This window comes from Miniopterus schreibersii (assembly GCF_964146895.1).
Source record: "Miniopterus schreibersii genome assembly, chromosome: 10".
Taxonomy (NCBI): Eukaryota; Metazoa; Chordata; class Mammalia; order Chiroptera; family Miniopteridae; genus Miniopterus; species Miniopterus schreibersii.
The window spans coordinates 66181944-66209561 of NC_138110.1; the positions used below are offsets into that span (position 1 = coordinate 66181944).

Genomic DNA, 27618 nt, shown 5'->3' on the forward strand with positions numbered 1-27618 from the left:
TGTTTTCTTTTAGTCTTATATTTCATAGTTTTTTGTTACTCCTCACCAGAGAATGTTTTTTTCCACTGATTTTTTTTAAAGAGATTGGAAGGGAGGGAAGGAGGAGGGGGAAGAGAGAGAAACATCTATGTGAGAGAGACACATCAATTGGTTGCCTCCTGTATGTGCCCTGACCGGGGCCAGGAATGGAACCTGCAGCACGCGTATGTGCCCTTGACCGGGAATCGAACCCACAGCCCTTTGATGCGCAGGCATTAAAACCTGTACTTCCATATTCCCTAATTTTCTGCTGAATTTCAGCTGTGTTCCTATTTACCTCCATTTTTCTAAAGGACATGCAATATTGCTACTTCTTAAATTTTCAGTTTTAAAAATCATTAACTTCTGACTACAGGTCAGAATGTTGTTCTCTTAAACCCTCTTACATACATATTACACACTTGACCATTTCTTTCCAATTTAGTTATATACCACAATTTTTAATTAAATCTGTATTTAGCCCTTACATTATTATAATGAATATTATTCATTTCCTTGTACTTTTTGTTTTCTCTAGAATTAATAATTAATTTGTTTTTTAACTACTTAATTTTCTGTGTACCTACCACTAATTTGACCCTAAGGCTCCACTGCAAGTCTAAGTCTCTTCTCAGACGTACTAACAAATCGAGTACTATAGGCTATTTTAACTTCTTGGAAACTGCTCTCCTAAAGACAAAGACTTTGCTTTACTCACTGCTGTTGCTCAACAGGTAGAATAGATTTTGATCACATACTGCCTTTCCTGCTCCCCTACTCTTCTCCCAGGCACGTTACCTTTTACCTACCCTTCTCTCTCCTAAGCTCCAATGGCCCCTTCTTTTGCCTCTGTAACTTGTTTCCTGAGCCCATTTTTTTTACAGTTCACTTCTTGTAACTCTGTGACTTTCTAAAACTTTATCTTATAGTTTGAGTCTTGGCTCTGAATTCTTAGCCAGAACTCAAGCACAGAGGTTGCTGAACCAAGGTGCCATTCTGGTGCCATTTTCCCTGATACCAACTAATTTATGATCAGAACACCCTGTGATGTTACTTTTAGTTACTGAATTTGTATATACCACTTTTGTGTCCATGTGACAACACAAGAGACATAGACAAAACAATGAAAAAACCCAAGAATCCATAGGCTCAAGAAGCTAGCTTCACAAATATTTTCTCCTGCCAATCTAAATTTAGCTCACTACTTCTAACTTCCACTGAACCTTGCAGACAGATCGGGGAGGCTGTCAGGATAAGAAGCTTAGCTCTGGCTGGCTGTTTGTCACAGACCTCTCAGCTGCAGCAGTCCTGGGAGCTAGCAGTGTTCTAGCCAGTGAATTCTGGCTGGCTCTCCAAAACTGGGGGAGGAAAAATAATTTTTCTTCCACCCTTCTAGGTTGTTCTGCCTGGTCTAAAAATCAAATGGACATGAGACAGATTAGCATAATGTGGAAAAAGGGGCTACATACTAAACCTGATAAGCTCAGAGGAAGACTGCATGGTGGACCTTACAAACTCAGAGACCTAAAGTAACCACATAGGGTGGTATAAACATAACTAAAAGCTGGTCATGGCAGGTAGTCATGTCCTAGGCCTATATCTTCCTTGACAAAGATAAATTTTTACCTTTAGTGAGCCTGCCTATATTGTCTTCTTTGCATCTAAGGTAATTTTTGCATCTAAGATTACTTTGAAATGTCTATAGAGTAATTTTCTTTTCCAGACCCCTCAAGGCACAACTGCTAGCTCCAGAGAAGGAGACCACAGAACTCCTCATTGTTACCTTCCTTCAGACCACCTCTCTGTGCTATAAATCCTATTAACTGTCTTGTACCCATCAATGTGAAAGAAGTATGTTTCTCCATTTTGCTTTTTATCCAATCACAGAGATTTCCCTGCTTTGCTTTCTCCCACCCTCTTAATCTACCACCAATTTCATGTAACCCTCCTTAATGTCGTCTCCTTTTATTCTAATGTATAAAATAAGCTGCAAATCTGCCATTCCAGAACATTTTTGTCACCATGTGCTTGCACACATCAAAGTCCAATAAGATTCAAACAGGAGTTGGCAGCAAAGAAAGTAAAGGTTTATTTTAAGGAAACAGTGCCAAGCCCAGAATCACAGGTAAGCAAGCACTCTAAAACCTAGCTCCCATGCCCTACCCGGTTTGGCTCAGTGGTTAGAGTGTCGACTCATGGACCAAAGGGTCCCGGGTTTGATTCTGGCCAAGGGCATGTACCTCAGTTGCAGGTTTGGCCTTGGTTGCATGCATGCTCAGCCCTTGTCGGGGTGTGAGCAGGAGGCAACCAATTGATGTGTCTCTCACATTGAAGTTTCTCCCTCCCACTGTCTTGAAAAAGCAATGGAAAAAATATCCTTGGGTGCAGATTAAAAAATAATAGTTTAAAAAAAAATAAAACCTAGCTCCCTGATGGTTCATATGGGAATGAATTATATACAGAAAAAATTATTAATCATGGGGAGTTAAGGGAGTTAAGGTTGTGAGCTTTACCTATTGGTTGGGGCTAGGGTAGGGGGTAGTTGATCACTGTATCAGGTCCTGATGTCAACCGTGACGTCATTCTGTCTAGTGTCATGAGGGTGTGGTAACACGACTGAGGTGGTCTCTTTAATTTGACCAAAACTTTTTTGTGGTCAGTAGACCTGAGCCTTTCTTGTTCTTCAGACAGTTTTGATGATGACCAGAATCTGATGTCATAAGGGCTTAATGTAAAGGAAAGGAATGGATGGGCAGGTGAAAGGGTCATGTTGAAGAAATGGAGTTTTTGTGCAGTTACGTTTTCTCAATCCACTGAGATTTTATTTCCCAGCAATCATCATTTTGGCTCAGATAAACTCATCAAAGTTCTCTACAGGTTTAGATGTTTCTTAGGTGGACACGGAGAAAAGCAAGTTTAAATTTGATGACGTGTGTACCCCATGTATATATGGGAGAGACCCGAGAGCACTGAGTAGATGGCCAAATGGGAGGAGCCATCACTTTCTGCTAAAAAACAAAAGATGTTGGAGGTGGAGAGTCAGGAGAGATTACCAGGGAAAGCACTGTCAACAAGGGTAAGATTGTTGTATATATTTAATCCACGCCTTCTCCATCGATGGTGAAGACGGTCCTGGTACCTGAGAGAAACACGCTTACAAGTGGGGATTTCCCTTATAAAAGTCAATATCCTTTCAGGAAGAGTAGCTTCTACTTGGTCTTCAGCGCTTCTCCCATGTCTGCTGTTAAAAAGGACCCAGCCTAAAATAGCCCCTTTGGGAGTGGCAAACGGCTCCCCTTCAACAGCAAGAAACATTCAAATTCAATTTGACTCAGAACTGAATAGGAAAACAGTTCTGCAACGTTGCGACATTACTGAACGTTAATATCAGTAAGTATAATGTATGACACATACTGTATTAATGTATAATATCAACCAGTTAATGAACAATTAACATTATTATTTTGGATATTTCTAATAAGTTTTTAGCCTAGGTTTCCTTATCTGTAAAGATGTAAAGGTAATAATGGACCCTGTCTTAGAGTTGTTGGGAGTAGGAAGTAGGATAATGCACTAATAATATATATAGCTTGCTTATAATGAACGCCCCTTTTAGGTTATTACTGACATTTTCCTAAAACCCTTATTTTTGGCATATGCAACACTCAGAAGAGGGAGAAGAGCTGGGAGTGAGCACCGATTACTTTTTCGGGCAACTTTATCAATGTTTAAACCTGGGCCCGGAGACCGCCGCGCGCACCTGAAGGGGAACCTCTGCAGGGAGAGTTTCAGGCTGGGCCTGAGAAGGCTCCGGTCCCCTCCCGCACGTCGGCCCCGCCCCACGCCCGCCCCGCTCCCCGCCCCGCGGACTTCAGCCCGCTCGCTACCCTGGAGCCCCGGAGCTTAACCGCTCGCGCCTCCCGCGGCCGCCCGGGGCGCTGGGAAGCCCGGCGGCCACGGTGTCGCAAAAGCGTCGCGAAGGCGGCCGTCCGCCCTTGGCGGCTGCGGGCTACCTGTATAAGAAGAGCGTGCTGCAGTTTGGGAACAAGTATGGCAGTGCCCTCGGCCCTCGGAGGCGGCGGGCGCTCGACGAGGAAGCGGCTCGTCGGTGCCCCAGGCTGCTGAGCCCTCGCCGCCCGCATCCGCGCCGCGCGGCCGCAGGGCCATGCTGGCTTCGCGCGTGGCGCGCGGCTCGTGGGGGGCCCTGCGCGGGGCCGCATGGGCGCCGGGGGCGCGGCCGGGCAAGGGGCGCGTCCTCCGGGCCCTGCTGCCGCCCGCACCCATCTGCCTGGGCTGCCTGGCGGGGCGTTGGTGGCTGCGCCCGGCCGCGCTCGGCCTGTGGCGGCCCGGGGCAGTCCCGCGGGGCCACTGCTCAGGGGCCGGGAAGGCGGCCCCCGGGCCCGCGGCCGGAGACGGGGCCGCCGCGGAGCCCCGGGGCGGCCGGTGGGGCCCAGCGGGCGCCGCCAGCCTGGTACGTACCGGGGGGAAGGGGCAGCCCCGGGTCGGGGTGGCTGGCCCTGCGGGGGCTCTGTCCTGGACGCCAGGAACGCGCGTCGCCGGGCGGTCGGCGCTCCGGTTGCGGAACTTCTGAACCGTTTCCCGAGAGAAGGCGGGCAGGGCGTCCGGGGGTGGGTGGAGAGGGGCCGCCGCGGCCTCGGCCTCGCCGGCCGCGCTGTGCGCCCCTCCTGCCCCCGCTCGCCGCCGCTGTGGTAAACAGCCTCGCTTGTCTTGTAAAAGCCTATTTTTAATTTAATGCAGCGATCTCTAGAGCTTAGGGGAAGCCTGTGGAATCACCAGCAAGCCACACAGGCCTTCCCGTTCGCCTGTGCGGGTTCGGTTGACTAGTATTTGACCTTTGGCAACATTACAAGATGAATGATAATTAAGTAACTGAAGTCGTAGTTGAAAGATTCCTTAACGTCTAATTACAAAAAAAGATTAACGTTCTCTTGAGGTAACGGAGGGAAACATTTGTCTACTTACCCGTTGAAACACTTGCCCAAGGAGAAGACACCAGAGCATGAATGTAGGGAGAGCTTTTGATGTCATGTTGGGCTCATGCAATTATTACATCTTCAATTGTTAGGTCTTCAGTGGGCCCCTGCACTGCTCTGCTGAGTTGAGCAGCATGGGTTGAGGTGGCCGCATCCTGGCAGGGGTCTCCGCCTCCTAACCAGAGCATGTCAGGGTCTGAGTGCTGGATGCTTTGAGGTTGCCATATGCTGCCTGAAGTCCTTCCCAGAGCGGCAGTAGTTGGTCAAGTATGCCACAGGTTATTTGGGTGGTCTGAGATTAGCTCTCTTAATTTCCATTCAGAAATGTACAGATTTAATGATTATAAATAAGTGAGGTCATTTTTTTGACTGAAGTCGTTTATGTGACGTTAAAAAGAACCCGTTTCCCTGCATTCAGCCTGGTTTATTAATTCAACAGGTGAAGGGATCTTGCTGTTCGCAGCTTCGTCTTTGATTTTCCCCCACGAATATCTGAAATTAATTGTGGGCCTCGTTATTCTGATCTTCTGCTGTGTTGTTTTTCTCAGTCATGAACTGTCCTTTCCCCTCCTCTATGAGTTGTTGTAACACTGAATCCGTTACTTGACTTGTTTTGTACCACAGTATGTGGTCAACAGAGTTACTTTTTTCTCTGGACTCTGAAACACTCTGACCTTTGAACTTGAATTTGGAATATATCCTAGGAATGTTTCCATTTAATTATATAATGTGGTCTTTTATCTTCAATAAAAGGCCCCTGGGTAGAGGTTTGTATTGCTTCTTGTTTGGTGGCTATTTCCTGGAGAATCTGAAGTTTTTCTGGAGCTTTCAAGGATGGTTTTCTGCCACCTGATCCTAATAACCCCATTATCCTGCCAAGCTGAGGTGAACTTTTCTTGCCAGGTTCTGTTTAAAAACACAAACTTTGTATCTTTAGAGAACTCTGTTTTCTTACAGTATGCTCCATGGAATTTTAAAAGATGTCTTTAGAAATGGAATTGACCACTTTTTTTAAAGAATCGAGGTTAAGGTTCAGGCAAATTGGTTACTGATTAAGAAAGAGGTTGACTAGGGTTAGTCTTGTGAGATAGCCCCATGGGCTGGAATTGGCAGTCTTGACTCACTGGGGGGAGAACCTAGGCTTTAGGGAGAGACATTTTCTTGGTATTATTTCTGTACCCCATTGTACAGGGTGTCAGCTCCGCCAGGCTAAGGTTTTTTAAAGTTGAAATACCCTCTCCTGAAACATTGTTTGGCAAGGAAGGAATTCTTTTCAGAGCAGCTGCCAAGAAGCCGCCCTTTTGTTAGTGCCAACTTCAGACAGCTTGGCTCCAAATGAAGTTTCAAGGAATCATAACACTCCCACAGACAGGGGAGCTTGGAAAGCTCCTGGTTTCTAGTTGGGGACATTTCCGGGGATCTTAACATCTCTGTGGCTATTTTGAACAGTTTTCCAAGATTTCCCTTTATTTCCTAAGAATCTCAATCCCTATTCCTAGTTCCGTTTTTTCCAGCAGTTCTCCAGTTTAGTAGTGAGGTGGTGGAATTCAGTGTTTTCCTCCCCTCTTTATTCCTATTAACAGAATAAAGTGTATCGTTTAGCATTCTTTTGATGGGTATGTGTAGAGGAGTGAGGGAGGTTATTTGCAATAAATATTTTTAAGCCAGAATGCCTGGGGTTGATAATTCGTGTTTTTTTCCCCCCTGACACTTTCTAGACTATCTTCTTGAAATATAAGATCTTCTTGAAGTTTCACTTCTAAAAGCAGTGTTTAAAGTTTTGAATTCTAATGGTGAGGTCATATATTAAAGGTTTCACTTATATGGTGGATAATACATGTTTGTTCTTTCTTCAGGAAGAAACCTACTCTATGTATAGTAGACACTTTATTTTTTTAGTTTTTAAATATTTCTATTGATTTTTAAATTTTTTTTTTAGAGAGAGAGCAGGGGGAAGGGAGAGGGAGAGAGAGAAACATTGGTGTGAGAGAGAAACATTGATTGGTTGCCTCCTGTATGCACCCTGAGCACCCTGACTGGGGATCAAAACCCACAACCTGGGTATGGGTTCTGACCAGGAATTGAACCAGTGGCATGTTACTGAGCCACACAGGCCAGGGCTCTTGTAGACATTTTAGTCTACCTTTGGGTACATGATACATCTTCATCTTCTATATTCTTGACAGTTCTAGAGCGATGTCTGTAAAAATAGATTTTAAAACTCAGTTTAAAGTTCTAAATTTAAAATCTAACCCTGAAGTTTATAAAGTGTATTTTTCTAATGTATATATTTACTTAAAGTATGAATTTAATTTAAATTTTGTTGTCTTTTTGTTTTAGTATGAAAACCCATGGACAATCCCAAATATGTTGTCAATGACGAGAATTGGCTTGGCCCCAGTTTTGGGCTATTTGATTATTGAAGAAGATTTTAATATTGCACTAGGAGTTTTTGCTTTAGCTGGGCTAACTGATTTGGTAAGTTATAAAGTCACTTCCTCTGTGTCGCTCCCCTTCCATATCCCAGGGTCTCTACTATACGGAATTAGCTCAGCCTTAGTCTGCCTTTTCTTGGAAGGGAATCCTCAAGACGAATTTCACCTGGTACTTTGTGTAAGGACTCGTCTTTAGCATCTGTGTGGGACTCTGTTGTATGATCTAAGGAAGATAGTGGAAGTTGTATGGAGGCATAGGAGAGGGAGCTTTTTACTTTGGGTTTTAACTTCTTCATAATGGAAAAACACTTAGAAATTCCCAGGGAGCGAAGTACTTGCATTAGGGATAGAAACAAAGGAAAGAAGCTGTGACACTATTTTTCTATTTATTGTAATAGAAATATTCTGATCTTCACCAATAGTTGGTTTTTACTGGCAGGCAGGAAAACAGTTGGCTAGTTGTTGTGATCAGGTAGCTTGTAGAGGCCAGAGCTCTGCTCAGGTTTATGCTGGTGGGAGAGGCCACAGGCACCCCACAGATTTGGTCCATGGTTCCTGTGTCATTCCCTTCTACCACCCAGCAGATTACCCTGACCTGGGTGGGCATTAGGCATTACCCTCACCTGGGTGGGCATTAGGCATTAGGGAGAGAGAGAAACATCTACTCCCCCAGCAGATGGACAGAGGAGAGAGGTGCTCCTTGGCACCACTGTGTCAGTTGGGGGATAGAAGAGAGAATTTATTTGGGCTATCTCCAATTAGAACTTAGAAAATAATTTCTAAGAGAAGGCTACATTGTGAGTTAAGTAGGCTTTCATGGACTGACCAGCCATCTTCATACATGACATTGCTTGTATTTATCTCCTGCCTCGTTTCATAAGGGATTTGAAGTGGCTTATAAAACTACATGTCCTACAGTAACACAGTTGAAGGACGTGGGGGAAAGGTAGAGGAAAAATTTGAATTGGGGCAAAGTTAGCGTGTAGAAATAGGCAGTGTATTCCTGTACAAGGCTGGCCTAGGTCCATGTGAGGACCCGCACAAGCAGCAATGATTTGGTGCCTCTAAAAACAGATTTATATGTCAAAGCTTTGCTAAGTATTTTGTGAGAATAGAGAGAAACTAATTTCCTATTAATAAAAGTTTTACAGCATCTTTCTTTGTAACATCTGCTGTTGCCTCTGAGGTTGGTAGAAACAGAATTCCACCTGCCTGATAGCTCTGGTGAGCAGTATGGAATTGACTGAAGATTTTGCAGGATTTTTTTTTTCTCTTTCTCCCTCCTTCCCCCGCTTCCACTCTCTGTGAAAAAGCAGTGAAAAAATATCCTTACGTGAGGATTAACGAAAAATAAACGAAGGAGGGCCTTGCGTTGTTGTAGGGTGTTTCTAGATGTGCATCCACTGTGGCCTTAAAATGGCTGTCACCTCTGTTCTGCAGAGTCCAGGGCCTGTGTGTCACCACTCCCCATTCTCACAGTCTCTTCTTAGCCCTGCTTTTATCTCTGTAGTCTGAAGGCCTCTGCTCATTATTAATATGGTGTCCAAGTCTGTCCAAGGCTATTTATACTGATAATGAAATTTTTTTTCGTTCCTGGAGTTGATCCTTTGTTTTTAAATATGTTTTTATTGATTTTAGAGAGAGAGGGAGTGGGATAGAGAGAAATATTGATGAGAGAGAATTGATCTTTTTTTGTTGGTAGTTTTTCTTAGCTGCCACATGAGATTGTAATATTCACCGAATGAGAGGGGCCTCATTTACATTTTTCTAAATATATACGACAGTGTGTGTGTAAACCTGAGTTAACTGGCACCATATTTCACTTTTATTCCATAGCGGTTTTGATGCCTCTAGAATGGCTGCTGGGCAGATGGCTGGTCTCATGGAGGGTTCAAGCAGGGGACTAACAAGGCCTGATTTATGCTGTGTATGGGAAGTGGCTTATAAGAAGGCGAGAGTGGAAGCAGAGAGGCTGGTTAGGGGGCTCACAGTAATGGGCGGTGTGGTTTTGGTAGTTTGAACTGGAGTGGGAGTTTGGAATGGGAGAGAAGCGAATAGGTTTAAGATGTGTTTTGAAGATAGAATCGATACGCTGAGGGGTTGGATGTGTGGGGTGAGAAAAAGGAGTTAATTGTGACCGATAGGCTGTTAATTATTTTCTTTTTAACAAGCAGTTACATGGAGGTTGACATTTTCTGTGATTAGCAACATGTAAGGTAGGGCATGGTTTGTGGAAAAATACCAAGAACTATTATGCCTTTTCACAGAGTGATCAGTGGGGTAGATTGAATGCAGTAGCGTGGAGTTGGAGGAGGACATGGTCAGAGATAGATTTGAGAGGTCTCTGCATATAGATGGTCAAGTCTGGGAGAGTCATCTAGGCTGTGGTGAAAGAAGAGGGAGGGGTCAGAGAAATGAGCAGCAGATAGGGCAGTGGAAAAGAAAAGAGTAACCGACACTGAGAAAGAGGAGCTGTGAGAGAGGGGGAATATTAGGCAGTAAGGGGTCCCAGAAGTTAGGTGAAGAAAGGGCTTCAGTTGTGTTGCGGTCAAGTAAGCCAAAGATGTAGACTTTACTGGGGGTCGTGACTGGGGACATCTGTAGAGGGTGGGTTGGTGGGGTCAAATGTGAGGTGGTAATGACAATAAACATCCTTTTGAGGAAGTTTTGCCTTATGGGCAATAAAAAAATAGGGTCAAGAAAGGGTAGTTTTAAAGATAATTGGGGACAATTTTGTTCTTAATTAACTAATTAATTAAATGACCAGGTAGGAAGGGAGAGACTGATGATGCAGGGGAGGTGGGAAGGAGGAAAGCAACTTACAGAAGGTGAGAGGACCTGGGATCAGGGATCAGGGATCAGGGATTGGAAGGTAGAGGGAATGAATGGATGCCAGAAAGTGGTGGATTTGGAGGTGGGAATATAAGGGGTTGCTGACAGTCTGTTTCTATTTTTCATGGAAAATGTAGCATGAGAGAGGCTTTGGGAGGGATGGAGTTGGTTTGAGGTGAGAGCAGACAGTGTGAAAAGAAAAGGTAAGCAGATATAGGGTGCCAGGCTGTATTGAGTGCCCACAGGAGATTTTTGGTCATGAATTTGAAGTGAGATCAATCAGCCCATTTATGTGTTGTTGTTTTTTTAATGTTTTTATTGATTTTAGAGAGAAAGGGAGAAAGATAGAAACATCGACCAGCTGCCTCTTGCACACCTCCTACTGGAGATCAAGCTGGCAACCCGGCATGTGCCCTGGTGGGAAATTGAAGCGATGATCTCCTGGTTCATGGTTCGGCACTCGACTCCTGAGCCACACCAGCCGGGCTATGTGTTGTTCTTGATCAGTGTTCAGCTGCTCGGGTGCAGGCCTGACTGGAGTACATGGGTAGCTGTGTTTAAGCAGGATTAAGGGAGATTAGAGTAGGAGTTACAGGCGTTTCAGAGTGGTGATGGTGATGACCTTGGAATCTATGTGGGTAGAGGAACAGTGAGGATGAGAGGGTGATGGTGTGAAAAAATGGGAGGTTAGTTTCCCGAGATCAGAAACTAAACTGAAAGCTGAATCTTCCAAGGCCCCAACTCACAGTTCCAGGTAGTTCCTGTTAGTCAGTTTTACATCTGCTCTACCTAAGAAGAAAATAGATTCTTTCAGTTGCAGTAGTAATATCTAGTAACTGCTTTTTGGGAAGATTTACTAAATGTTGATTACTGAAGACAACCAAGCCTTTGAGGTAGGTGATACTGTCTGTTTTACAGATGAGGAAACAGGCTTAGAGAGGCCAGATAATTTGCCCAAGGCCACATAGCAATTGGGAGAGCCAGGACTTGAACCAGTTATGTTCTGTTGCAAAGACCAAGTTCTTAACGATTGTTCTGTGCTACTGCTGTCTCCTCTAACTCACTGGAATACTTGAGATATGGAAGACTGACTTATCCTGTGAAGATGTACCATGTTAAATTACACCTAAGTTGATTTTTTACCTTGAAAGTAGGACTAGAAAATTCAAACAATTTTGAAGCTTAAAGTTAGTAAAAGCCAGGTAGACACTTGAAAACCTGAAAATATCTGCCTTGTTTAATGAGGATAGGTGATACTTGTTTTCAGTCCATTTTGTGGCCCCAGGGTGGGCCTGGAGATTTGGATTTTTGTGGTAAGACTTTGGATATTTGAATATTGGCAACTGATTTATATTTTTGAAAGCTCTGGGCAGGTCATACAAAGCCTGCTGGCCCCATTTGGCCCACTGGCAACCAGGTATGACCTCTGCTTTAAAATATATTTTGTTTGCAAAAATACTGAATAAATAATTTTCATATTAAGGCAGGCATAGAGAATTGAGTTTTTTATTCAAATATCAGTCATGCCAGTGCATCCAGATGTGGAATTAACAGTGTCACTAAATAAGCAAAAGAAAAAAAAAAGGAAAATAATAACAGTTAAAACTGAGGGAGTTGGACAATATTATAGAAAAGTAGGTAGGAGTGAGTCTCACAGTTAAAGGGAAGTCCTTGCCAGTAAAGGCCCCTCCAGTCCAGGGCTTAAGAGAGGGGCCTCCTAGTCCATGCTCTGTCACTCATGTTTTCTGTGAGTTTTGGGGGGATTTATACATCTGTAAATTTATGTCTGGGTTCATCCCACAAAGGGACATTGTGAAAACATTGAGAAATACCGGACGGCCTTGAGAAAGAAAAGTACTATAGAAGGTTTGGGGTTAAGAAACAGAAGAGATTTTATTTGCATTTTGTGAAAGTATAGTTGTTATTCTGGTATCTCTTCAAGATATCTACTCTGTGCCTGTTATGACATGTATTTAAAAAACAACAACTTCTATTTTCAGTTGGATGGATTTATTGCTCGAAACTGGGCCAGTCAAAAATCAGCTTTGGGAAGTGCTCTTGATCCACTTGCTGATAAAATACTTATCAGTATCTTATATGTTAGCTTGACCTATGCAGATCTTATTCCAGGTAAGAACGCCGCCATGCGTATATTTTAATAGCACAGGGAAGAAGGATGTTGGTCAGCTTGGGGTTTCTCTTGATAGACATAATTTTTGTTCCAAAAATATATTTTTCAACTTTAAACTGTTTCCTTAATTTTAAACTATTGAACTCTTTGCTTGTCAAGCTATTTGTTTTACTTTAGAATTTATGTCATTATTATACGAATAGGATTCATTTAATAAGATTGTTTAAAATTAAAATTGAGCATGTACTATTGCACAGTGCCATTTCACATTATCCTAGAGCAGGGGTCAGGAACTTCCGGCCCTGCCAAGGCAACTGCGTGTGGGACTCAAATTCAATAAATCTAGGAGCTTTTTTCATAGCTGATAATTTTGTATGGCCCGTGAGTGTTACAAATATCCAAATGGCCGTTGGCAGAAAAAGTTCCCCACCCCTGCCCTAAGACTGTTTTGAAACTGTGTTATAATATAATTCTTAGTTACTAGCTTTTTAAAAGCAATTTAAAGTTTTCCTCAGTACAATTTAATCGTAATAAATGAGAGGTCTAAAACCCTGAAGATGTCTAAAATTTCACATTACTATTACTTAGACACTATGTAATTTCAAATCATGCATGTTAGCTTGTACATTACATTATCTGAATACTCTTTCTATAACAAAATTTTATGATTTTTTTGCTTTGTGTTTTGCATGTGCTTTTCTGGTGTTTCATTTTTCACTTTACCTGTATTTATTAGTTTTTCTCCCTTGGTTCAGATTAAACTGTTTCCAAGAGTTCAAAATAGAATCTGAGAACAAAGAAGCCGCCCCATGGTCCTTGGGTAAATAGCATGTAGTACTAACATTCAAGAGGAAGAAGTTTCAGTCTGGTGCAGAATCCTCAGTCTAGGCCTTCTTTTCCACCATTACCCTAAGGCTTTTAAATTCCCATACCAAGTTAAAAAGTGAATTGGACTAATGTTTATATTTATGTGCTGCTTTGAAAGTCAGAATTGTGTTAGTATATGATTGATAGTGTTGAAAGGGCAAGAGTCGTCTCATCCTAATAAACACAGATACTTTGTAGGAAAAAGAACTGAGGAACATTCTGCTGACACTCAAAATTGGAATGACCTCATGCACTTTTGTTCCTCCCATTTTTCAGAATTATTTTGTATTTTTTGGTTTTATTTTACAAAAGTTAGCCAGGTATTTCCCAATTAAACATAGTATTGTTTCCAGGCTTTGGTATTATGGATAATGTTGCTGTGAGCTTTACCTAAAAAATTGGTGTTGGTGGTTTTCCAAACTGAGACTTCCCTTCACTATCATTCTGGAAATTCCCATTTTCTCTCTTCTGTGCTGAGCCTATTTTTCCAGGCTTCCATGGCTTCCTTGCAAAGGTCCTTCTGTTGATGGGGGGCAACTGCCAGTTTCCTGTGTAAGGATGCAGTTGGCAATCACATTTTTAGAGCTCTAAAATGCCTTGATTCTAGGACACATAAAATCTCATCTAGTAGACATCTGAAATGTTATTCTACTCTTCCTGCTTGATTGAGGTTTGAACTGGCCATAATTTTCAATTGCAGATTATTTTCACTCAGGTTTTGTTGTTACATAAATTAATCCATTTATTGTAAGCTAGTAAGATTTCAAATTGTGGAGCTTCTGCTGGTCTGTTTTCATGCAGGAGCCACAGTGCCAGCTCCCTACAGCTTGTCACTTCCTGTTGGTTTTGCCACAGAAGGAGCAAGTGTCCTTGGCGTGCTGCCATGTGGCCATAAACTAAGTTGAGATCCAGAGAGCTCACTCAGTTCTGAGGAGCCTGTTCTGTAGACTTTCAGACTCACTTCAATGTCCATATGTACATGGGTTCATGCCTGGATTGTCCAGATTTTTCCCCCATTGATTTGTCTGTCTTTGTACCAATACCATTCGTAATTATTACTTTGCTGAAAGTCTTGACATCTGGTAGAGCAAGTCCTTCCACCTTTGGTATTCTTACCCCTTTCCATTTGTAAATTTTAGAATCAGTTTTTCAAGTTCCCCAGAAAATCCTGTTGGGATTTTAGTTGGGACTGCATTGAATTTATAGTCCTGTTTGGAAGAATTGATATCTTTACAACATTGAGTCTCCCAGTCTACAAACGTGATATATCTGCTCTATTTAGAGCTTTTAAAAATGTCAAAATGTTAGTTTTCCCTAGAGAGGTAATAAATAATTTTTATTAGATTCATTTCTAGGTACTTGATCTTGGTGATTTTATAAATGGTAGTTTTTTTTATTTCATTTTGTAATAACTGTTGATAGATGAAAATCAGTTCTTTTTCTCATGCTGATTTTTGTGTCTGGTAAAACTTGCTAAACTCTTATGCTAATGACATAATGTAAATAAAGTCTTGGGTTTTCTGTATCCTCAATTATGTGTTGTCTGTAATTAATGACAGTGTATTTCTTCTTTTGTACAACGATATCACCTTAATGACACATTTTTCAGAACCTGTCTCTGTTTTTAAGTGGCATATGACTGTTTGTATTTTTATTTTTAAGCTTTTCTGTTGTTGTTTTTTACCCCCATTCTTTCAGATTCCTTTTTTTCTGGTTTGTTTTGGTCTCTCTTTTGCAATGGAGACTTGGCTGAAATGTCTGTTGATCTTTGGCTGCCTACTTATATTTTAGGGAGGCATAATATGTTAATGAGCTCTCTTTGGGCATTGGTGGAATTTGTTGGGTAGTGTGTTTCCCTTTAGGGCGAAAGACAGGGACCGGGCATGACCCTGAATTCTCAGTACCTTTAGGTCTGTTCTGTAGAGAGAAAAGCTCTTCTTGCCTCCAGTGGTTTGGAAGCTAAGCCATGGGAGGAAGCTTGGGGTGGGGGTATCTCAGTTTTCAGTATGTTGACCTTCACTTAATCCCACTGTACCCCGGTGAACCCAGTGTTCAGAGATAACATGTAGAACAAGGGTTGGCAAACCTTTTCTATAAAGGTCCAGATAGTAATATTTGAGGCTTTGTGGGCTGTGTGGTCTTTGTTGCAACCAAATCATTAAACTCTGCTATCGTGGTGTGAAAACAGCCATAGAAAATATATTTATGAATGAGTGTGGCAGTGTTTCAATAAAACTTTGCTTATGGACACTAGAAATTGAATTTCATATAATTTTCATGTGTTGAGAAATAGCACTCTTGGGTTTTCCACCATAACCATTTAAAACTGTAAAAACCACTCCTAGCTGCAGAGAGCCACAGGCTGGCACAGAGACCTGGCCGAATGGTGCTGGGGAGGGCAGGGGCCCGAGGGCCTGCTTCTCGTGGGCTTCCCTTTGTGAAGAACGTAGGTTCCGGCTCTCCCCACTCTATTGGGGTAGTTACTACTAATAAACTTAGTCTCCCTGTTCTCCTTGTCTCTGTGACTTTATATCCTTTCAGTCCTTTACTGTCGTTTTAGACGGGTTTGGAGGGAGGGATGCTATATGCCGTCTTGTGTCTTCTTACACTGCTTTTCTGTAAAAGTCCCATCCACTTTGATTTGAATAGCCTCTGCTTCCAGAGTAAGACGCCTGCGTTCTTCCTCGGCTAGGATCATAAGTAATTCTGCTTTTCCTGCTCTTCCTCTGGAAGAGGAGAGAGGGTAAAACAAATTTTTTGGTTTGTTACATTTATGGCAGTGTAGGGTCTGAGTCTGAGTTAATTTCTACTTACTTAATGTGTATTCTGCCACATTTACCAGGTCATGGCTCCTTTTCATGTCATTTTCTTTCTGGTTTGCTCTAGAGCAGGTACTCATTGCTGGTTTACATCAGTTTCTAGAGTAATCTGCTATTAAATTTGTTGTTTTCAATACAATAACCCGTATTGATAATGACCACTTTTAATATGTACAAGCGACTTAATTTTATTATTTCCCTTTAACGCTAATAAAATTTGCCCATGGTGCACTTCCTTGTTGCAGACATTAACTGTTTCAGACGAGTTAGCAAGTAGTGAGAAGAACCCTGGGGCAGCCCCTGACAGATTTTACACCCTCCCGCCCCACCACCATGCTGTCACACCTGGTAGGCAAAGGAAAGCTGTTCTAGCTCCGGAAGAAAAGGGAGGGGAAGGCCCGGAGAGAAAGAAGGATCACTTAGAAGATTTGAAACTGAGGGAACTGGATAAAATTGCCCAAAAAACCAAAGTAAGAGCCTGTGTGACTGCTGTCAGTTGGCAGAGGCTTAGAGATCACCCAGTGCAGCAGACTTCCCCAGGGAGCTTCCTTCTGTGCTTTTTATGAGGCTCTCCCCAGCGACTGTGTGATGCAGTCAGCTTGGGGAACCTTTGATTTTGTTCACAGTTCTTTCTCAAATAGACTGTTACAGAGGGTAAGTTGATTCCAGAGATGCTAATTGTTGGTGCCGAAAAAGCATGGGCTGTGAGCTCCGTGGACCTAGGATCCATTTTCCGGCTCTGCTGACTGACGGGTGACGTTGGCGGGGTTATACAGTCTGCCTGAGGCTTATTTCTGTATTTGTAAAGTGGGGGTAATGACGATCCCTATTTATGTAGTTGATATGTAGATTGAATGACAGTATGTATGAAAGACTTAAAACAGTGCTTCATAAATTGTAATTTTGGTAGTTAATAGAACTGGAGCCCATTGCAGTGCATTGAATCGTCTCATCTTCTCTGCAGAAATCTCTTATTTAGGATTAAGTCTCACTCCTTTTTCCCTGTGGTGATGAAATTCATTAATAGGTGTTCATTTTCATCTGAAGTTATGCTTAGGAGATTTACTATATGTAATTTGTGTGATTTTGCTGCATTTTAAAATCCAGTTGCTGTTAGGTGTTGCTAGCTAATGATTGCTATAAAACATTTGTTTCACAGGCACAAAAAGGCCCCTAAAAATCATGGCAGGCTGGCTTTTGTTACTTGGTTCATTTACTATGTCTTCTGTGTGCTCCAAATGCCATGACTTGCGTGGAGAACCATTTTCTCTTTGGGATAGTCTTGTCATCTAGGACTTGCCAAGGGTCAACACATCATAGCTGTGACCAGCAGAGATTTAAATTTTAAATCTGTAATTCACTAGTGAGATTTTTCTCAAGTTGCAGAATCAACAGAATGTCAGAACTAGAAAGGACCATAAGTAGAGCCTCAAAAGTAATTCACAAGAGCTGTTTGAAAGGATTATGGAAGGGGGGGTGTAATGATTGTTTTAGTAATTGAAACATTTTGAACTGAGTTTTAGCCTTAGGATTTTGTCCCCTTTTTTAAAAAAATAATTTTTTCCTTATAAAAATGATACATGTTCATGGTTAAGACTTCTTACAGCACAAAGGGTACAAAGGGAAACAAGTCCCCTGACTCACATTCTCATTCCAGAAGGGAGTAGTGGGGCTTCCTTGGGTGTCCATCTCAAATACCCGTCTGCTGGCTCTGGCCCTGGGTTCAGGCTGTGGACTCCTAGGAATAATGGGAAAGTATTGACCGTTGAATTCATGTGTAATTAGAAGTCATCGAATGAGGGGGGTGGGAGAAAAAGTACCAATTGCTGGGGTAGGAACTGGTCCAGACAAGAATGAGAATATTTTGTTTCTGCACAAGTGGTACATGTAGCAAAGTTTACTGTTTATAAAGTTGTCTAGAATGTAGAAGCAAGTGATCACAGGTCCTAAGATGCCAGAATGGGTTGAGTCCTGACATCCTTTCCAACCTCGTTTCCATTTTATTCCATGTGATTATAGTGAGCATGGTGATCCTTTCTCCCAAACTCACAAAGCTGAGAAATAACAAAAGAGATAGTGGGTAGAGTCGATACTGATAACTAATTGCAGCTTAAATCATGCAAGAAAAAAACAAAAAGAGGTCTAGAAGATTAATATTCTGAAAGGCAGACCTAGACTTTGAAAGCCACAGTCTTCACTTTGTTTTGAGTGCATGTTAAAGAAGATGAAAATCAGTGGTTTGCTCTAAGGACCCTAAGCCTTTGATAGGTGTTTATAAAAAGCGAAAATTTTTACTTATGAGAAACACCAGTTTATGGAAAGGCTAAATGAGATTTCATTGTATGTGTAGTATCTTAGTAATTTAAAAAATCCCAATCAAAATGATTTCTTATTTGATTTTCAGTTCCACTTACTTATATGATAATTTCAAGAGACGTAATGTTGATTGCTGCTGTTTTTTATGTCAGATATCGAACTCTTCCAACACCGGTGAGTTTGTTTAAGGAAAATATTCTTTTATTATTACTTAGCATTTAAGGCAAAAAAGAACCACTCTGTTGTACTGAGTTTCACTTTATGGGGATAATTTATTGCAATTTTTTTTTAATCTGTTTACCAAGAATTTTTAAAAAAACATACATTAACTGCCATCTTGCTTTGGTGGTGGTTCAGCGAACACATGAATGATCAGTTTCAAACAGGCATGTTTTTGTCTTCAGTCCAAATCCTTTCAGCTGATGGCAATAAAACCCAGACCAGCTAGCCCTATCCAAACTCTGTTAGGAGTATTCTGCATAACCGAGACCTTTTTGCTGTCTAATGGAACCACTCCTATGGATTGTCTAGAACTGGCTTTTAAAATCATAGCTGTATGAACATGGAATGGTTAATTTGCATATGTCCATATTGGTTTTACAAATATTTGAGCACATAAGCATAGCATAATGACCTCATCTTTTGGCTCCCAATCCAGTGAATATAAAGAAAATAGTGGTAAAAGAGATTTATTGAGTTTATTTAGTGGAAAGAGGTATCAGGCAGACTTTGATAGTTACTGTGTTAGAATTTTATAGGAATTGACAAATAAAGCTACAAATTTTTAAAATCTACTTTCAGTAACCCATGTATGATTTATAAAGAATGTAGATAATGCTCATTTAGGAAAATAGAAGGTGTAGATAAAGGGCTTATTGTAGCATAGAGCCAGGCATGTGGTAAGCACTCAGCAACTGTTACCAACATATAATAACAAAATGTTTGTTTTAAATTGGAAGCTAAATTGAGTAAACTTTATCTTTTTTTGTTTCCTACCAGCGAACACTGTCTAAGTATTTCAATCCTTGCTATGCCACTGCAAGGTTAAAACCAACCTTCATCAGCAAGGTAAGAGAGACCCAGCGTCCTTTTAAGCTTATTACAGTGAATACAAACCTCAGTCTGGAGCAACTGAAAATGAGACAAATTTAAAATGCATTGACTGTAATGGACAGTCATTAACACAATTTTCTTGTCCTCAAAGCTTTGTGGATCTTTAGTATATGCGTTGTGTTTTGTGTTGGTGGTCTGGGAATTTAAGATGGGGTAATAGGGCGACCATTTAGGGAAGGTAGACACAAAGGTTATGAACGTTCCTGTCTGTTTTCCCCTGTGGTGAAAGCAACATATAATCAGGCCCTTTCCTTTTCAAGATCGATTGTTACATGGAAAGGGATAGGAGAAAGTTTTATTCACAGTGTAATAAACAGCTGCTATTCTTAGTTGTCGATCCTATTTTCCTGAGCCCACTTCAGAATAATAGCTCTTTGCCAATCTTTGCAGACAGAGAGGACACTGTTACTGGCTCTCCAGCCACATTTATTTTTCTATTGGCCTTGATAAGTTTGCTCTAATCATACCTGTGTCCCATCCTTGTAATGGAGCTTTAACGGGCTGGGGATGCAAGTCATCTTTGGGACAGAGTGGTGATTACTTTTAAACCAGAGACTCCCTGGGGTGGACCTTTACCTGCATATGTGGGTTGCTTTTTTTTTTTTTTATTCAGGTCACTTATATTTGTATCACATACAGCAATTTGATGCAGATGGAAAGTGGCTTAAAGAAGTGGAGGGACAAATACCTCAAATCCCTGGTCTTGCAAGAAGTTCACCAGATAATTTTTATTGTTTATTTATTTTACTTTATTTCAGTATTTTTTTATTGATTTCAGAGCGTAGAAGGGAATGAGAGATAGAAACATCAATGTTGAGAGAGTCATTGATCAAAGAGGTTATGAAGGTTCCTGCTCACCCCTGCTGGGGATGGAGCCCACAACCCCGCATGTGTCCTGACCAGGAATCGAACCTTGATCTCCTGGATCATAGGTTGATGCTCAACCACTGGGCCATGCCGGCCAGGCTATTATTTATTTTTAAAAGAAAGTGGAATTCTTGTAACTTGGCTGCAGAATGGATGATAGAACATAGGTGCTTTTGTAGGCACATCACCCACTGATTCATACCTCAGCCATCTTCCCCAGAGCGCTTCTCATGATGGGTAGGGGTCGCCAGTGTCTTTCGGGTTCTGTTTTCCTCCTTTGGCTTCCGTGCTGTCCTGTAGGCTAGGGAAACCTCATTTCCTCCAGAGAGCCTTTCTCAGAGAGGTGGATGCATTCTCAGTGTTCTAACGCCATGCGTTTGCCAGCTAGGCAGGTGATAACATTGAACGAAGTGCCGGGAAATCTGGGTTCTAGGTTCGGATCTGTAACTTTCCTATGACTATAGGCAAGTCACTTAACTAATTTCATTACCTTTTCATCTGTGAAATTATTTCCATATTCACAGGGCTGGGGGAAAAAAAGCAAAGAACTTTGCAACATACTGAATTGCTATGGAAATTCAAGATAGTGGTTTTTTCTGACGGTGGCCCTTCTCTTCTCTGTAAAGAGCAGCTGTGCAGACAGCTGGGCCAGGCAGTGCAGCTCACCCTTTTGTGTGAGTGCCAGCTGCTTTGGCAGGAATATTAGAACATTAAGCGTGCTGAGGGTATGTCATGTTACACTGGTTTTTGAACTTGAAACAGGATCTGGTGGTCACTGTTCATTTATGACTTTAATTTTTTTAGGTAAACACAGCAGTCCAGTTAATCTTGGTGGCAGCTTCTTTGGCAGCTCCGGTTTTCAATTATGCTGACAGCATTTACCTTCAGATACTGTGGTAAGCTAAATTTATAATTACTCTCTGAGGATGTCAACAAAATGGCTTAATGTGGCAGTCCTACAGCTTGTTCTTATAGTGCTTATTGAGCACCAACTGGGTAAAGCTCTGGGCTGTATTTTACAATTGATACCATTCATTTAAGAAGCTTACTGTCAAATAAGGGATGTAGAAGTTATATTTTAGGAGCTTTCATGGAAGTTAAAAGGGATGAGAGGTACAGATAATATGTTGGGGTTTCAGAGGAAGGAAAGATATTTCCAGGTAGAAAGAAGAGGGACAGCTTCAGGGATGAAATAGCATTTGAACCATGAGGTCTAGGTGGGTTTTATACAGGGAGAGACTGTGGGGAGGCCATTTAGGTGAAGGACAGACCCTGAGCAACGTCAGGGGTGCAGGAGAGTGGGTAAGGGAAAGTGTGTCCAGCCTAGTGAAAAGGCCAGCGTGGGAGGGAAACTTGGAGAAAGGAGTTATTGTGCTTAATGTGTGAATTTAGAATATTAAACTGGCACGAACAGCTTTGGGATCAAATAAAAATAGAGTCTTGATGGTCCATTCTACACCTCACCTGGTGGCAGGAGAAGTGCTTGGCACACTAAAAAGTAGCCTGTTGGTTGGGAGCTTTCAGCAAGCCATGAGCACCCTGATCTGACTTCAGAGAGGGAGCCTGGTCAGTCTGGCACTTGACTTAAGGGAAAAATCAGAAAAGAAAGCTGAAGTTTATTTTAAATGACTCAGATATTCAGGAAGTAGAACCTAATACTCTCAGCAGTGTGGAGCAATAGAAGGGCACATGGCTGCAGAGTTGATGCCAAGGCAGGCTCTAGTGTGTTTCTGTGGCCTGAGCAACTCCTCTGGGGCTCGCTCCTCCTCTGGAAGGTGAGGTGGCTGTGAAAGTGAGTGTAAGACACTGACACCCGGGAGAAGTGACAGTTGCCAGGATTATCATCATTTTCTTGGGCTCATGAACTAGGTTGTTTGACATTACTGATTCCAGGGAAGTCGTAAAGAAAAGCAATGTATTTAAATTCTTGTAGTTAAAAGAAATTTTACACCACACAGCCATTTTTACTTTTTAAATAACTTTTTTCAATGTGTTTTTTATGATTCTCACAGTTACTGAGTTTTAGACGTGACAACTACATTTTCTTTCTTTCTATTGAAGGTGTTTTACAGCTTTCACCACAGCTGCATCAGCTTACAGTTATTATCATTATGGTCGGAAAACTGTTCAGGTGATAAAAGGCAGATGAAGGTCCTCCATCATCGTTAGCAAGGAAGCAGTATACATCATTGGTGGCAGGGCCAGTGGAAATGTACAGGAGTCTCCCTATTTTGGTGTTCAGCTTGAAAAAGGACTTGTCAGAACAAACCATGTCATCGATATTTAATGTGCATTGAAAATAAGCTTGATCATGGGCATATGCAGAATTTCCAATGTATTTTTAAATACAAATAAAACTATCATTTAGAATTTTTTAATCTTAGGTTTCTTGATTAACTTACAAGGAACCAATTCCAATTATTGTCAGTCATTTTTTAATATTTTTAAGAAAAAATAGACCAGAGCATGGAAACTAGAGAATTGTCGTTTCTCTTTAATGGAATTTAGATTGCTCACAGAGCACTAGGGAATTTCCTGGGTTTAAATATATGTAGCCTATACAACTTGGCTACACATTTTATGTTTAATTTGATTGGTGTACATATTAACAGTTCATGTGGTTAATATTTGATCAATTAGGATAATGACAATAAAGGTAGCTTAGCTGTAGATGAAATAAACTTGTAAAGAGATTATAAAGATCAAAATAGAGGATATTAAAGTTTATGTTCAGTAGTCTTCCAACCTCTCAGGTGCCTAATAGTTTATTTATCAGGATAACAAGGAACAGAGGTCGCTGGAATATGAAAACATATCCATGAGCCTGCACTATCCCGGAGGCGGTGAATTATATCATGCCTTCCCCCTGCATTTCTAACATAGCAATGTTTAAATGATACTGGAACCTGTACCCATATGTTATGTAAATAATGAAACTGTATTTTTTCAACTTTTTTAAACTTTGGGGAATATTCTTTGTTAAGATGTTAAAAGAATTAAAAATCTGGAAAAAAGTGTACCTTCATCTTGGGTTGTTCTGTATAGCATAGTTTCTGATTCATAAAGTGCACTCAGATAGATCACTTGCACTCACATTGTAAAGTTAGTTGGTTTGGGACCATCAGATTTAAAAGCCCTTGTTCTCGCTGCACCAGCATGTTTAGGAGAAGGGGAGATAAGGGAGAGGAAGACAAGGGCCCAGGCTGGTGCTTCCTTTATCCGTGGAGGCCTATTGCTGCCTGTTGTCCCAGGTTCTAATTTCAAGTGCAATGTGGAATTATTTAGATAATGCGATTATCTAAACAGCCCTTTGAGCCGTGTTAAATTAAAATGAGAAGTTCTAAGCAAAATTCATGCCTCTTGGTATCCTTGGATCAGTGTGCCCCTCTGTTGCCTGCTGGTCCTGGCTTCCCTGTTCCCAAACTAGCTGTTCAGCCACTGTTGGCCTGGAACACAGTGAAGCCTGCAGGCAGGGACAGTGCCATTGAATCTACTGGAGGGCGTGAGAGGGAAGAGAAGGGTGGCATGTGGCTGGTTCTTTCCTTCTGGAACCTCCTATATAGTCTTACTTATCCTGGGAGGTGGCGAGGCTGAAGGTAGAAGTCTGGACCTCCCAAGAGGCACGTTGAGCATGTCTCAGCACTAGCAAAGTGTGAGCACACAAAAACGGTGTTCCAGAAAGAGAGAACTTGAAATAATGTAGTTCTGGGAGAGACTAGGATTTTGCACTTCACTAGGCTTATTTACAGTTTAGTGTTGATGCTATTTAGAGTGACTTATGGGTTGGACTCAGTCTCTTTAGAATTAAGGTCTCATTTGGCTCTGGTTACTATACCTTGGCCACCTCAACCCTTAGAAAAGTGGTCCAAGACGCCTCAGGTTTTTGGATACTGAGCTGTTATAAAGTGTAAATTCTGAGAATTTAGAGTACACTGGCATTGTATACAGCTTTTTTAAACTTCAAACATCTAGAAATATGTAGTACAGTTCACTTATTCAGGTTAAACTTGAATAGGCTCAGTTTCTGCAGCAGGGTTTTTGTGCTGCATCACACTTTGGAAACAAAAGATACATAAGAACCAAACTTGAAATTTTTTTTTTAACAGTAGAAAGAGATGCTGTTGTGAGTTTGTGTCTCCCAAAAAGATATGTTCAAGCTCTTAACTCCTGGCTCCTGCGAATGTGACCTTATTTGAAATAGGGTCTTTGCGGACGTAATTAAGTTAGGCAGGATGAGGCCATCCTGAATTTGGTCGGCCTTAATCCAGTGCCTGGTGTCCTTGAAGGAAAGGGACATTTGACTTTGGGTATTTATCTGAAGGAAATGCAGAGAGATCTGAACCCCCATGTTCGTTGCAGCTTTATTTACAAAAGACAAAACTAAGTTGTCTGTCGGTGGATGAATGGATACAGCAAACATGCTGTGTGTATGTGTGTGTAATGGAATATTCAGCCATGAAAAGGAAATCCTGCCTTTTGCAACAACACGGAACTTGAGGGCATTATACTAAATGAAATAAGTTGGAGAAAGACAAATTCTGTATGATCTCACATGTGGAATCTAAAAAACCCTCATAGAAACAGGTTAGTGGTTCCCAGGGGTGTGGTGGGGGGTGGTGAAGCTGGTCAAAGTATATAAGCTTCCAGTTATAAGATGAATTAATTCTAATGCCTAATGACCCCCAGAAGACAGCATGGCGACTAGTTAATACTGTTTTGTGTACTTGAAAGTTGCTGAGAAAGTAGATCTTAGAAAGTAATGGTCAGGTGATGGGTAGTCACATTGTACACCTCAGACTTAGTGTTTTGTGTCGCATATCTCAACAAGCAGGGGGCAAATAATGGAAAAGAGGGAAATTTGGACACAATGTCGTGAGATAGCAAAGGCATACATAGATTGGAATGATAGGGACACCAAGGATTGCTGGCAGCCACCAGAAGCTAGGCCAGGGGCATGGAACAACTCTCCCTCCCAGTCTCCAGAAGGAACAAACCCTGCTGTGGTCTCTTGATTGTGATTTCTGGCCTGAACTGTAAAACAATAAATTTCTGTTGTTTTAAGGCACCTAGTATGTGGTAATTTGTTAGGATAGCCACAGGAAGTGAACATAAATGCTAATGTAGAAAATTAAAATCTAGAAATATGACCCCTGTTATAATTATATAAAGTTATATAATATAAAATCACTTTCCCCCCTAAGATTGTATAAAAGCGGAAAAGGGTATAGTAAGGCACATTCCACACACATACACATCACGAGGCGTTGTTTAATGCAACTGGGAGCAGAGAGTCGCTTTGGCCTCTAGCTAGAGCCTTGAGGTTCTCTTTTGCTCATTTCTTCCCCCTGAAGTTCCTGAAAGAACATTATGCTTCCTTAAAAAAAGGTCAGAGTTCCTTTTTCCACTTGGGTGAAATGCAATAAATACCGACTTTAAAAAGGAGAGCCTTTCCTGTCTTTCACAAATGTTCTGAGAAGACCCTGTATTTTTTTTAAATTGAATTACTGGGGTGATATTGGTTAATAAAATTAGATGGGTTTCAGGTATACAATTCTATAATGCATCAACGGTATATTGTATTGTGTTCACCACCCCAAGTCAAGTCTCCTTCCATCACCTTCTATCCCCCTAGACATCTCTTCTACTTCCCTTTACCCCCATTCCCTTCTGGTAATCACCATGCTATTGTGTGTGCCTATGAATTTTTGTTGTTTTTGCTTCATCACTTCGCCTTTTTAACCCAGCCTTGCAAACCCCCTCCCCTCTGACAGCTGTCAGTCTATTTTCTATGAGTCTTTTTCTATTTTGCTAGTTTGTTTCTTCATCAGATTCCACATATGAGTGAAATCCTATGGCACTTGTCTTTCTCTGACTGGCTTATTTCACTTCGCATAATACTTAACAGGTCCATCCATGCTGTCCCAATAGGTAAGATTCCCTGATTTCTTATGGCCAAGTTATATTCCATGGTGTAAACGTACCTACCACAGCTTTTTTATCCCCTCATCTACCGATGGGCACTTGGGCTGCTTCCAAATGTTGGCTGTTGTAAATAATGATGCAGTGAGCATAGGGGTGCATACCACAAAAGACCCCGCATAGCAACAGTGATCTTGAGAAAGAACAAAGTTGGAGGAATCATGCTACCTGATATCAAACTATAGCACAAGGCCATAGTAATCAAAACAGCATAGTACAGACATACGGATCATTGGAGCAGAACAGAGAACCGAGAAATGAACCCACGCCTTTATAGTCAGTATCTGACAAAGGCAAAAGCGTACAACGGGGTAAAGACAGTCTCTTCAATAAATGGCGGGGAAAACTGCACAGGATACATGCGCAAAAATGAAACTAGGCCACCTTCTTACACCACACACAAGAATAAACTCAGAAATGGATTACAGACCTCAATGTAAGTCACGAAACCATAAAAACCCTAGACGAAAACAGGCAGTAAAACCTCAGGCATTTCTTGTAGAAATATTTTTTCTGATCGCCTTGGGCAAGAGAAACAAATGGAAACATAAACAGTCGGGACTATATCACACTAAAAGGTTTTTGCACAGCAAAGGACACCGTCCACAAAATGAAAAGGCAGCCCACTGACTGGGAGAACATACTTGTCGGCGACACATCCGATAAAGGGTTAATATCCACAATTTATAAAGGAAGCATAAAACTCCACACCGAGAAAACAAACAGTCCATTTTAAAAATGGGCAAAGGACCCGAAAAGACTGCGGTTTTAACTCGAACGCTAAAAGCACATTTTGCCATTACCCGAAATGCAACTAAGAAAGCGGAAGGCCTCGGCGCCGCCAGCGCCCCGCCCCGCCAGGCGCCCGGGGAGCGCGCACTGCGGCCGGCGCCCGGGGGCGCCCGTGCCCTGCCGGAGCGGGACCACCGGGCACCTACTTCACTTAGAGCCGTCCCCTCGACTCGCTAAACGACTTGAGGGCGTCACTTCGAACACAGTGTAAGAGGCTGGGTTGTGGAATTTTCTCTCTCGGGGCTTCCACACACGGTTCTGGACACTGAAGGGCACTGAGAGCTTTAAAAAAACAACGCGGCCGAGCGCCCAGCCCAAGAGGAGAGGTCTGAGCGGGCCGTCAGGTTTCTGGAAACAGACACAGTGAAGCTGGGGAGGGGCAGCCCCCGGCGTGGGCACCTCGGCCCGGCGAGCCCCGCGCGCCCCGGCGGTCCTGGGCCTCCCCGGAGCTCCGC

General features: G+C 42.0%; 1 protein-coding gene across 1 annotated transcript; it reads left to right on the plus strand.

Moving 5' to 3' along the window:
* The first annotated feature begins 4044 nt into the window (after positions 1 to 4044).
* On the plus strand, positions 4045 to 23409 carry CRLS1 (cardiolipin synthase 1). Its single transcript, XM_081148961.1, has 7 exons — positions 4045 to 4489; positions 7353 to 7490; positions 12280 to 12409; positions 18501 to 18586; positions 19412 to 19480; positions 21197 to 21288; positions 22454 to 23409. Exons 1-7 carry the CDS (start codon positions 4184 to 4186, stop codon positions 22539 to 22541), a joined length of 909 nt encoding a protein of 302 aa, XP_081005087.1. The 5' UTR covers positions 4045 to 4183; the 3' UTR covers positions 22542 to 23409.
* The last annotated feature ends 4209 nt before the right edge of the window (positions 23410 to 27618 follow it).